Genomic DNA, 13,907 nt, shown 5'->3' with positions numbered 1-13,907 from the left:
CCATTAAAAATTTATGTCAACATTTTTAATAGAAAAATTAAAAGTTAGATCCATTTAATTTTAAAAAATAAATTTCAATTTCTTTGATATAAAAAATAATGAAATCTCAGCTAAAATTTGCAGAGTGATCTTTATAAGAGTAGAGCAAAGCAACATGTTAAGTATTTACCATTAATTCAATATCAATATATTATAAGGTTAGATATAATTATTGATATTCAATTTAACACTCGTTATAAATACACATAATTTTATTGATTTAAGGGTTGAATAACAAAAAAACCTGAAGCTCAAAACTGTTAATTAAAGAGAGCCCAGGTGATACAACACAACAATTGTAGAGAAAGGCACATAAATAAGAAGGTCTCCTAGCTTTGCTGCTAAAAGTTTTGATATAGATAGAGTAGCAAAATCTTTTGTCAAAAGCCAACCAAAATTGAATAAGCAATAGGAGTTTCATAAGCTCTCACTTAATAACCTAAAAGAATTGGCACACATCATGAAGCTCTTTTTATTTTTCACTTAGGCATGCAATTTATTGTCTTGGTGTAAATTAAGGAATCATGTTATAACATTGATTCTTCATAATTCATGACATTTTCAATTTGATTGATTGCATCAAAACTATACAAATTACAAAAACAAGCCTCAATGGGCTATCAGTAGATCTAAATGAGTAAATTTGGTTCTCCCATTATAGTTCCCTGATAAAAGAAGAATTCAACAGTAAGATAAAGCCAATGCATTTAGGCTTTCAAAAGCGGTGTTTTGTTTTCAAAAAATTAATCTCCGAAAAAAGCCAATGCATCAATAGTAACTGGTTCTTCACATACATCAGAGAAATAAAACAATATTGTGATATGCTTCCCAATCAAAAATCAAGAAATGAAGAAAGAACCATTGAGAAAGCATGACAAACCACAAATATTAAGTTTGCCAAACACTATTTTTCTTGTCCTGCATAACATGAAAATGTTGCACCAAGACAATAAATTGCATGCCTAAGTGAAAAATAAAAAGAGCTTTAGAATTAACTTGCCTCACTGCATCAAAATTAACATACTAGAATGTCAAAGCAATTATATTTACCATTCACAAGATAATGAGAATTAAAATAAATTTCATAGTAGCATCAAGAGAAATTCTTTATTTCATAACATCAACAAGAAAATGAATAACATGTAAAATAAATTACATAATTTTAATCATGAGACATATATGAACATAATATGTTCTTACTTGTATGAGAACACTGCATTACTTCCAATATGTGACTGTTTAAGTGTCTAGTAATATGTCAATCTCAGTCTTTTCGTCCTCAATCTTCAAGAAAGCATATGATATGGTTTATTAAATCGATTATAAATATCATAAATAAATAAGTATATGAAGTTAAAGTTATACTTGTATTGGTTTTTTCACTCGATGTTTGGCTCGAATCTAGTCACCTCCACATATAAGCATACTTACAGTTTTTGGTACTAGAGATGCCCTATACGAGTCAATCACTTTATCTCCAGCACTAAAAACACTTTCTAAAGCAATAGTAGAGATCGGAACTGCAAGAATCTCAGCCACCATACGTGATAAGATTGGAAACTTAGTTTGATAAATCAGTTGTCACACTTATCTTTCTTAACTCTTTAAAAAATTTCTTCAATTATTTGGCTTCAACTTGTACAACTCGATCACAATCAGATTTTACTTGTTTTTTGTCTATTCTCTTATATAGTGGTTGTAGAATACTACAAAAATAATTGAAGCCAATATGTTCAACAAAGGAGAATGGCTATTCATCAATCAAAATCATGTGAGCTAATACCTCATGGATCTGCATATTGAATCACGATAATAGTTAATTATTTTAACAAAAATTAGTATGAAATTAATAGAAAGTAACCAAACAAGTTACTTAAATATTTAAAACATACCATATCGTGATTATATTTTGTGTTTGGTCTCACGATGGGTGGAGTGAAGAGGCTTGGGCAATTTCCTTCTATTGGTTGAAAGTTCAACAACATTTGTCCCTTCGAAGAACTCTGTTTCCCCATTGCCTTTTTTCACTCGACACATTGTCCTATATGATGACAAAGGTGTGTTGTTCCATGTGTGTTATATAGTTTTAACCTTTTGTTGCAGAATTTACATATAGCAAATTGCATATCCCTTACCGTTATAATCATGTCTTCAGGAAAACACTCTCAAACAACAGAGGTCTTTTTGTTCCTGCTAGGTGAGATAACTGAAGGACTAAGTGAGCTAGATTTTCCTTTAGACATTATATCTTCCTGCTTACTGACATCTTCTTCAGACTTTTCATAATCTTCTATAAATGTAGTTTCTACTTCTACATTCTCGACAGAATCACGAAATGAGGTCCCTGAATTGCTATTCCCTTCCCCTTTACTGACCTTGATGAATGGAAATGTTTCTTTCTAGTTGCAGTTGATAAATAAGAGGAACCTCAACTAACATTTTTTTGGTACGTCTATATTCAAAACATACATAATTTAATAGCAACAACAATTATATCATAATGAATAATATAATGAGTACCATAAGAAGTTTGTGCAAGGAATTTGGCATGTTTAACCCCTTTTCGAACTGCTAAATTATACAACTCGATCTTCAAGAAAGCACATGACATGCTAAATTAAATTTGCAAGAATTACAGAATCACAGAAAGAAGCATTGTCTATTTTATCATATAAAATTATTACAAGACAAGTTGATGCATAATCTATTCTTTTTGCTTTTGTTTTGCAGGATTTAAAGCAGCCCATTAACCAAAGTGTTTATGACTTTTACATTTCCTTGAACTTGTTACCAGTTTCAATTCAAGTAAGCATTATTCGTTTTGGCTCTAGTAACTATATCTGCCCATTTTAACTTTAATTCACAAAAATATTGAGTAGAGAACCAGACTTTATTAGATTATAAATCTACTTCAATACTTAAAAAAAGCATGACAAAGGACACAAAAGAAAGCAATAGTTTAATGTTATGCAAATCTAAGATGGGGCAGAGGCTATTGTGGTAGACTGCCCCATCTTAGATTATGAAGCTAACCATACCCAAATTCCAAAAAAACCCCTTTTCTAACTGTTATCTATCCACAAAAGGCAAAATTATGGTCTAGTAATAAATTTTGCCTTGACTTTACATGTTGAATGCATAAGAAATGACATCATATCTGTTTTAGAAAAATATATAAAGCTTCTAATAAACCTTACCAAAGAAGCAGAAAAATAGGTAAGTTATAGAAAAAAGCATAGACCTTTCAAAGATAAACCTTGTCAACAGCTGAACAGCATTGCAATTGTGGTGGCCGAACGGTGTTTCAACTGTGTGAGCAAATGGAGGAGCGGTAGCGTAGTTTAGTTTTGAGTTTATTTTTAGCAGAGAAGAAACAACAATATAATAAATAGAAATTGATTAGGTTTGATTTTGGGCTTACTTTAGTTTAAATGCTCCTAAACGACGGTGTTTTTTCTTTCAAGAGAAGCTGGCAAAGAAAGTTTTTGAACAGTAGCTACTCAATAGAAAACTAACTCAGAAGGCCAGTAGCTGGATATAATATAATACCACCAACTTATGAATACCGAGCTCAACTCGGCTCGTCAAGCCAGTTGAGTCAAGCATTCCCCTGTTTGGGTTTGGGCTCGTGTTTATTTCTTGATTTTTACTTCGGTTCATGTTTGTATTCGTATTCGCTTATAACAGGCTCATTTTAGACTCGTTCAAGCTAAGCTCGTTTCAAGTCGAAAAAAGTTCACCTCAAATCTAGCCCTATCTCTAGTGGCCAAAATGTCCTTCATCCGATTATTCTTATCTATGGTTGCCATTCGTCATTGGCCCTTGTTTTAGTTAGACATAAAAAATGTTTTTCTTTATGGTGAGCTTTAGAAGGAGATATATATGGAGTAACCACCTAGTTTTGTTGCTTAAAGGGAGTCTGATTTGGTTTGTAAACTTTGACACTCACTATATGATCTAAAATAATCTCTACATGCCTGGTTTGGATGCTTTAGTATAGTTATTCAAGAATTTGGTATGACTTGATGTGAGTCGGATTATTTTGTATTTTATAGACACACGTCGCAAGGGAAATGCATTTATCTGGTTGTTTATAGTGATGACATTATTATCATTGCTGACAATTAGGAGGGTATTGATAAGTTAAAACAACATCTATTTGATCATTTTCACACCAAAGACTTAGAAACACTTAAATACTTTCTTGGAATAGAAGTTGCTTAGTCTAAGACAAGTAGAGGAAGTATGCCTTTGATATCTTGGAAGAGATAGGGATGTTGGATTGTAAACCCATTAATTCTTTTATGGACCCTAATACTAAACTTGTGTTAGGATAGGGGAAGCCACTTGTAGAGCCTAGAAAATATCGGAGGTTAGTAGGCAAACTCAATTATCTGACTATCACAAGACCAGATATCTCATTTCCAGTTAGTGTTGTCAATCAGTTCCTTTAAACTCTGTGTGATTCTTGTTGGGATGCAGCTATTCGAATCCTAAGGTATATTAAAAGAGCACCAAGAAAAAGATTACTCTATGAAGACAAATGTCATACTCAGATTGTTAGATATTCTGATGCTGATTGGGCAAGATCTTCGTTTGATAGACACTCGACTTTATAATATTGTATTCTTGTTAGTGACAACTTCGTTTCATGGAAAAGTAAAAGGCAAACTGTTGTTGCTAGATCTAGCGTAGAGGTAGAATACCCAGTTATGACATTGGCTACTTATGAGCTTGTATGGTTGAAACAATTGATTCAAGAGTTAAGATTCGCAGATATATCACAAATGAATATTCTTTGTGACAATCAGGTAACACTTCATATTGCTTCTAATCTAGTATTCCATGAAAGGACGAAACATATAGAAATAGATTGTCATTTCATTCGAGAAAGATTCTATCAAGTTGTATAACTACCAACCATGTAAGCTCTAATAATCAACTTGCAGATATCCTTACTTAGTCTCTTAGGAGTTGTCATATTGAATTCATTTGTAACAAGCATGGTGCATATGATTTGTATGCTCTAGCTTGAGAGGGAGTGTTGAACTGTATTTCTAAATTAGAAAGCTAATAAATAGGCTAATTGTGTCTTTGTAAAATAGGAAAATACATATTATCTTTCCTAAATTAGCATTTAGAATTTCCTATATATGTTGATGTAAATTTATTCTTTTAATATATATAAAAAGATACTTCAAAGTTTTTCACACTAATTAGTATAAATGTAACATTAATAATGGAAACCTCAAGAATAATTTTTGACTTGACTTAATAATGTAGCATATATCTAACATAATTTATTTGGATCTGGGTTGATAGTGTAATTGTATTCATTTGTTGTGTTTATTAGGGCTCTTGATCTCTTTTTGTGGCATGTAAATTTTTCAAATTTAAATTTAAGTTGAACCAACTTAATAATGATTGACAGATAAACGTTATGTTTAGTTGTTGATTACTTGAAAATGTCTAGGGCATTCTCGTTTTTTCAATTTTTTTTTAGAAAATATATGTATTACCAAAGGCAATGTGTCCTTTAAAAAGATGACTTAAAAATAACCTACACTCATTTTTTCATATGGGAGGATAGCACAAACCACAAGCTAAGCTCAACCTAGGTCTGTATATCCAAGGCTAAAACAACAAATGACTCCTCTTGAAGGTTTATCAAAATTGTTTTGTGAATTTAGTCAAGATAATTAGTTTGGTACATTTAATAAAAATAATTAAAATTTAGTTTTTTTTTAAAACTCATTTTAATAAAAATTTTGAAAATTCAATCCGTTTGATTGTAAAGTAATGTTTAAATCTTTTATAACTATAATAAATAACAATTTATATAGATAAATACTCATTAACTCATAATATTATAATATATAATTATTTACTATTGAGTTATAACAATAGATTTATATTTTTATTGATTCAAAAATTATATAAGATTTACATATATATTTTTTAAATTATTTTACTTGGATTGTACTTTGAAGTTATATTGACTTTTTTAATTAAAAAATTTTGTTTGAATCAAATTATTATTTTTAAATTGAATTAACCGATTTAAGCACATAAAAATCGGTAATGACTTATAACTAAACAATTTTATTTTAACTCAGCTATAATTTATAAAGAAATGGGGCCAATTGAGGATGAAACTCCATTAATGAAAGGGTTCAAGCAGCTTGACATTGTTAAGTAAAGTAACCCTACTAAAATTCATACCCTCCCTTTATCTCTCTATTGTTGGGTCTCAATTCTCTTTTCTCTCATCTTTCATTTCATATACCATTAAAACTATTCTCATCGCATGGTAGTGAGTTTCCCTTTTTAAATCAATTGAATTTTGTGAAACTTTATGAATCATTTGCATTAAAATTATGAACAATTATTGCCTTGAATGGGTATAATACAAGGGATTTAAAGGACAAGAAAATAAGAATTCAAATTTTTTTATAATATTTTTAAATTAAAATTTTAATTTATCTATTATAATAGTTATAAAATAGATGACTGAACTTAAACAATCACCTGCTTAATTGTAGTAAATTCTATTTTAAAAAGATGATTAAACTCAAATAAAGTTTTTTTATTATCAAAATCATAGTGGTTAGAGAGTCATTTCGAGTTTCACCTACTATAAATTCAATCTCAATTGCAAACTAGATACATTGAAATGTGGTTGTTGAAATGTAAACGCACGTTGGCCTTGTGTGCTATTATCTTTAAAAGGACAGTCACTGTCATATGGCTATTGCTTTGGAAAATAAGTTTGTTTTTGTTGGATTATTGTCTACCTAGTTTTGAAAACTTATCAAATAGTGTGTGGAATTGCAAAGAAAATAAATTGGAAGCAAATAGCCACCCAAGAAAGATTGAGCGGTAATGATGAGTGTATCTAGACAAGGGTAGACAATCATTGGATTCAAGTTTTTCTCTTATTTGATGTAATCGGTTATACTCGAATTAAATTTAAAAAAGTAATTCCTTGTTATATACAAAATGAATGGTTTAACTAAAGTAAATGTTTCTCCATGCCAAAAAAAAAAAAATGTATACAAATGACCTCCTAAGATAGCTTTAGTGGTAAAGACACTGAAACAAGAAAACATGAGTTTGAAATTCAGTGATGATATATTAATATCAAACTTTTCACTTACCTAAAACAATGGTTTTAAGATTAATTAGTGGATTCAGAGTTTTCTCTAACTTAGTATAATCAGTTCAGACTCAGTTAAATTGAATTTATAACTCTCAACTAGATGTGAAAGTGGTGATATAACTCAAGTAAGAGTTATGTGCTCTCATATTTTGAAATTCCAATCTATCATTATACCACAAGATCATACCACTCGACATTCTCAAATTCATCTTTCCTAAAGCATCAACACCCTTTCCTTCCTTTCTTTCCCTTCTCAAAACCATAACCATTTTCATCCTTACCATAAACACTTGAATAAGACATACAAGAACAACAGCCCAACAGGGCAAATTCCCAATTACATGACTCACTATTAGAGAAACTATAGCATCGTAGCTTATTGAGCCCTCTTAATTAATTCCTTTCTCAATCTTTCACTATCATCACCCGCATTCTCAGGCAGCTAATTGTTAGCATAAAACTAATATGAGAATGGTGAATTTGCACTTGAAGCATTAGAACATGCCTTCTCGATGATATTTTTATTGGTAGAGATGATGATTCCATGTGTGCGTCCTTACTCCCTAAACAATGTTTTTCACCCTCTAAATATGGCAAAATATATGTTATAATTGCAATCAATAATATGGGTATATTTGAGGTTAGGTTTAATTTAAAATTTTTTGATTGAGTTTTGTTTATTTGAGATGATAAGTAATAGTATTGATAAAGTATAGAAGAGTCTTCAAAGAACCAAGTTCCATCATCAACATCAATCTTGAGTTTTGCTTAAGGTTAACGAATTGATCCTTTTTCAATTTGAGCTCAACCATTTAAGTCTTCAAGTTAAACACTAAATTAAATTTGAATGAGTTTGACTTGAATTCTCCCATAGTTTAGAGTTTAAGATTTACATTTAAAGTTTTAAATTAAAAGAATCAAAAGATTTATGTTATTGTACTTTAATTGGACGAGAGTTTTGTTAAATTTATAAGTTTTTAGTTCATCAACAGAGTAATTAAATAACTAATTAAAAATTCAAGATGGACTATAAATAAAATACTTTAATTTAAAATTTGATAAATCTATTTAGTTGATAACATATTAAATCAGTTATATTAAAATAAATTAACTACTTTATATGATAACTTAAAAATAAAAACAAAAACAAAAGTTTGAGTCGTGATTATTATATATCATTGTAACTAAAGGATTTTTTTTAGAGAGAATAATCCTCGAGATTCAACAAGCTCAAATAAAATTTCTCAAAAACAGTAAAATGAGAAGAAAAAAAATAGAATATATTGACCCCCAAAGTCAAGAAAGAAGACAATAGAGAGATGCGTATCTATTGAGAAATGGGAACTCCATTAATGAAAAGGTTTAAGCGGTATGATATTGTCAAGTAGAGTGACCTTGCTAAATCACATACCCTCCCTTTATCTCTCTGTTGGTGGGTCTCAATTTTTAGTTTTCTTCTCTCTCATCTTCCCTTTGAAATAACTTAGTAAATATGGAACCAAAAAAAGAAAAAAAAAGGAAATTATGTAAGTATAATACGTAAATGATGAAAAATATATTTGTAAAAAAAAGTTATAAAATCTAGATACGGAAAAGATATGAAATGTGTTTATACATGTTTAATATGACATATCGTCAATAGTATATTTTTGAAAATATGAGAATATTACACTTTTAATAGATCTTTTAGTCAATAATTCAAATATAAAATATATAATTGACTATTAAATCTAATATAATACAATATATAATTAAAATTCAATCATCATAAAAATTATCAGAAGAGGTTAGATATTTGGATGACAAAAAATTAAGTTTTTTGTTTTATATATTTAAGATATAACAAAAATTAATTGAAAATATAAGAGACATTTTTGTACTTTAAAAATTCATAAAATACAAAAAACATAACATATGGCAAAAATACTCGTTTAATACAGGAAATATATCAAATACATGTTTAATATGTTTTGAGTTCAAAAATTCGAAATAGCATGTTTAAAATGCAAATTAAGTGAAAATACAAATAATTCACGTTTTTACTAAATAGATCAAATACCACTAAAAAAATTTTGTTCGCATAGTAGTGAGTTTCCCTTCTTAAATCAATTGAATTTTATAGAACTTTGAGTTGATAATGAATCACCAGCAACTGATTCTTCTTCACTGAAGTCTCTGTCCATCTTCAGTTTTTCTTCTCTCGAATTATTTAGAAACCGCTAAAAATTCCTTCTCTCACAGACCTCTCTGGAACCACTTCCTCTGGTTTTTTGAATTGGCACCTTAGTTGCCCTGTTACCTTTATTTATTTATTTATTCTCTATTTCTGATTCTCCTTTTCTTTGAAAAGACAAAATCCTTTTAAATATTTATGGTACCTTCAATAAAGAAGAAAAAGGTACATACTTTCGGTTATATCTTATCTGGTTTACTAGAATTAAAGTTCATTTCTCTTATTCATTAATTTCTCTTTTTTCAGACTTAAAAAATAAGTTAAAAGAAAAATGATTGATGTTGCCTGGTGTTTATCTTGACTAAGGATCAATCAATCGAATATTAATAACAAGAAGTATTCAAGAATATAGATAATAAAGTATAACAATAAGAAATAAAGTATGATAGGATATTTACTTGATTCGAGTCTCAAATTGAATCAATCATAGATCAAGATTATTAAAACTGATAGTATTAAAACACTTCAAATTTGTATAATAAAAACATGGAAAAACTTCCATATAGAGTATCACTATTAGATATACAACCTAAAAATTAAACTTGTCAAAGATTGAATAAAACCAATAAATTTTCTCTTAACAAGAAAATAGTTACACAAGACCTACTGTATAATCGTTGGGTTATATACCAAGGGTTGGTACAAATGTTTATCACACAAAATGACTATCATACCCATTATAGCAGACTACACAGCCATATGGTAAGTGTGTGATATTAAATAAGTTTACATTTCTTTTTCAACATAATTCATAAGAAATTCAATTGATTAAATGGGTTTTGGGTAAATATTTAAGATTAATGATTTAAAAGGCTACTTTATATATCGTAAGGTAAGATTGAAATGGTATAATCATATGAGGTATTATAGTGATATTATCTAGTCATATAAATTTTCACGTGTTAAAGTCAGTGATAACTATGAAGTCGAACTCATTCTAGAATGTCTAATTAATTTCATATTTTATATATATAATGATGGTTGTGGGATGATTGTAACGGATTAATTGTAACGAGGATTGAAAGGAATATAATGACTTTATTGAATAAAAAATGCTAGCAAACACTGTTTATTAATGAAACCAGAAATCAAATACACTGGGTCCGCCGAAACAGTGTCCCCAGTGTCCCTAGACCGAAGCCCCCAAATCCCAGTAAGTGATTAAGAATCTGTTGGATGCCTTCCTCTCCTGTTCTGCTTCTCTTTTATAGCCAAACTCCCCTGCTGATGATGAGTTTTATCCAACTCTCTTGGTTTATCTTGATATGTTTTCCTACTAACATGATAATTATCCAACTTCTGGTCTATCTTGATATGCTTTCCTGCTAATATGATAATTATTTGGATGGTGTTTATCTTCAATGGATGATATCTGAGCAACTAGAGTGGGGGAATTTCCTCTCTTGCCTTTTTTTTGATAAGTTTTAATAACTGGAGGTCTATCATAATATTAGGAGAGACAAGCTAAGTCATGATTCATATATATGTATGCCCATTTGAGCAATCAAGTTAAATTAGAGCTTTTATTATTAGTCATTAACTATATTGTCACTTTACACCAATTTGTATCTTGAATCTATCATTTCAATTTCCATTTCCTCGGTGAGAATTTCAGCTGATGAAAACTTGTAATAACTCTGTCACTCTTTAACCAAGTTACCGGTAAAAGTTTCCATCATTGACTAGAACTTGATGAAAACTGCTTCTGTGGCAAAAGTGGTTGGATAGAGTGCAACAACAATCTTACTGTCAAAGAATGAACTTCAGGTGCTAAATAATGGTCAACAATCTCTGCCCTGAAGGTTGCAATTCCAGTCTTCCCTAGGACCTCAATCCTTTGCTGATTATAATCTTTCTGCCCTCTTCATGCTACCTTAAAATACGATTCCAAATAGTCTGATGGACAAGTTGATACCAATTGAAACTTATTAGGGCACTGCTTGATATCTCTGAAAATAAAAATTTTTTCTTTGATATATATGCAATATATATAAACAATTCTAAATCATACGGTAAAATTGAAGCTAAATACAGGCAATGATGCAATGGATCACAGGATCATTTTTCAGAAATTGACTTGAGTCAAATTAAATACCCTAGCACTAATTTCATTGATATCATATCAAGTATGACTTAAAGGAACGAGGAAATTTCCCGAGTGCATATTGAACATATTGCACCATAATAACAATTAAACTGACAGGAAATAATGAAAAGAGCAAAGCACAAATACTTAACAAAAAATACAGTGGACCAAAAAGCTTATGATGCCACATCGTTTTTGGAGATTTCGGCAAATAAGTTTCTTTTTGGAATTTACAATGCAGTGGCATCATGTCACGGATTATAAGATGGCTGGGTAAATAACAACTAATCTGGCTTGTTTAAAATCAAATGCCATTATTGACCGATTTCCCATGCAACTCAACGGAAACTACAAAATTAGATCCTGAAGAAGCTTACATCCCATCATGGCGAGTTTTCCACCGGGGTAATTTAGAAACTTTCTAATTACAGTTTCATTGTCAACCATGGGAACTTGTCATGTATTTCCCAATCCCTCGACGAGAATGTTGCTAACCTAACTTGCATGTAATCCTTAGATGCAAATGTTTCACCATCTGTATCTCTTTTGATAAAAGACCCAACCAACAGTCCGTGCATTGTAGCATCTGGTACCCAACCTTTTTTCTAACATCAGATCCAATAATTAGGGAAGCCATAGTTTTTAGACCCTCTTTCCAGAGGCTGTTGATTAGTATGTAATACATAGATGAATCCAAAATATCACTATTAGAAACTAGTTTATCAGTCCTACTTAAAACCATGTGCAAGTGAGATTGGCTAGCCAAACAACACAGAAGAGTATGCATTATTTCTCGGTCAGGCACTAAACCCTCATTAACCATCAAATTGAAGAAGAAAGCAGAATCCTTAGTTCAATTTTGTGCACTCATGCTTTGTATGAGGATGCAATATACTTCCACATCAATGACACAACCGTCCACCAACATTTGTGAGAGAATTACCATTAGTCCTTTAGCCATTTTTAATTTTGACAATCTCTGCATGATTGTCGTGTAAGTTAGAGTAGTTTAAGAAGTATTAGAACTGTAAGCAAAACCTCTAGCCTAATTGCTTTACCCACTTGTCCCATGCTACATACCACCTATCAGCATATTGTAAGGAGGAGGACTGAGGGAGCATCTGTTCTTCGACATGTAATGAAATACTTCAGCAGCCTCCAAATCTTTCCTGCCTGGCAAAGGCCCTCCATAAGTCCTAATAAGATATAGAATCCAGAACCCAATTTTCGATACAAACCTGATGGAACACCTGCAGAGCATCCTCATACTTTCTCAACCAACAGTAGCCTACAACAAGAGCTGAGTATGTCGTAGAGTCAGGAACTATGGAAAATATGAACATTCTACAAAGAAGTTCATCAGCTTTCCTTATTGCCATATTCTCAGAAAGCCATATGATTAGAATATTCCAAGAATCACAATCAGTTATCTTTCTCTCATCCATTTTGTCCAGGATACTTTTTGCCAAAAAAACTTTACCAGCATTGCAGCAGCCTTCAAGCATAGCAGAAAGTCCTACTACTAGATCAACAAGCACATCAACAGCAGGCGTTCTACCGTTTTCCATCATCTCTTCAAGAAGATAATTCGCATCATCTAACGTATGGGTCTCACTCGTGCGTCTAATTAACTCCCTATAAATCAACCCATCTGGCAAAAGATTTGAAGCTCTCATCAACCTTAACAGTCGGATTCCCTCCCCTAGTTTTTTTTTTTCCCTACAAAACAGTAGTATTATACAGGTATAGAAACTTAATTTCAGCTCAAATCCAGCATAAAATCTCGCCTAAAATGATAACCGAATCATCCACTCAATTGCTCAAAATAAGACCTTTTATAATTATTATCTCAAAACTTCTACTATTAGGACTACACCCTCTCTTGTTCATTCTCCTAAACTACAAAATTATCTTACCATAAGTATCAGCTGTGTTGAAACCCTTTTTGGAGAGAGACCCATTTAAATATCTTCACAGCAGAGTTCAAGTGGCCATTGCTATCCAAAACCCGGATAAGATTATCCGGGTATGGCTTATTCCTCAAAGATTGAATCTTTGCTTCATAATCAGTAACTTGCAATGCATTAGCATACGAAAGTGAGGATATACAGGCAGTTAAATTAACCCATTTGAGGATTTTGCTTGAAAATGTTAAAGATAAAAGCTTAATCGCCAGTGAAGGCGCCCATGAACAAGTTAAGACAATTTGGCATTACTCAAACAGCACCCTAAACAAAAATAAAAGAAAATTAAGACTTGAAATAAGCAATACACGGAAGCTTAATCACTGACTATCAGTGGTAGGGATTGAGTCCGGGAATCTATTACACTGTTTGTAAAAGAGAATTCCTTCGCGTGTTTGCGATTTTGTTTTTATTGTTGTCATTTGG

At 30.9% G+C, this 13,907-nt stretch overlaps 1 protein-coding gene across 1 annotated transcript; it reads right to left on the bottom strand.

Annotated features, from left to right (window-relative positions):
* Positions 1–2,204: 2,204 nt before the first annotated feature.
* LOC123208475 (pentatricopeptide repeat-containing protein At1g64100-like) lies at positions 2,205–13,193 on the bottom strand. Its single transcript, XM_044626010.1, has 2 exons — positions 12,756–13,193; positions 2,205–2,438 (listed from the first exon to the last, which is right to left on the bottom strand). The coding sequence occupies exons 1-2, from the start codon at positions 13,191–13,193 to the stop codon at positions 2,205–2,207; spliced, it is 672 nt and encodes a 223-aa protein (XP_044481945.1).
* Between the last annotated feature and the right edge of the window lie 714 nt (positions 13,194–13,907).

This window comes from Mangifera indica, chromosome 2, assembly GCF_011075055.1.
Source record: "Mangifera indica cultivar Alphonso chromosome 2, CATAS_Mindica_2.1, whole genome shotgun sequence".
Taxonomy (NCBI): Eukaryota; Viridiplantae; Streptophyta; class Magnoliopsida; order Sapindales; family Anacardiaceae; genus Mangifera; species Mangifera indica.
This window is presented reverse-complemented; position numbering and strand designations above follow the sequence as displayed.

Coding starts and splice junctions, on each gene's coding strand:
- LOC123208475 (XM_044626010.1), bottom strand. CDS start 13,193: ATGAGAGCTTCAAATCTTTTGCCAGATGGGTTGATTTATAGGGAGTTA. Junction 2,439..12,755: donor CTCTGCAGGTGTTCCATCAG/GTTTGTATCGAA, acceptor AACTGCAACTAG/AAAGAAACATTTCCATTCAT.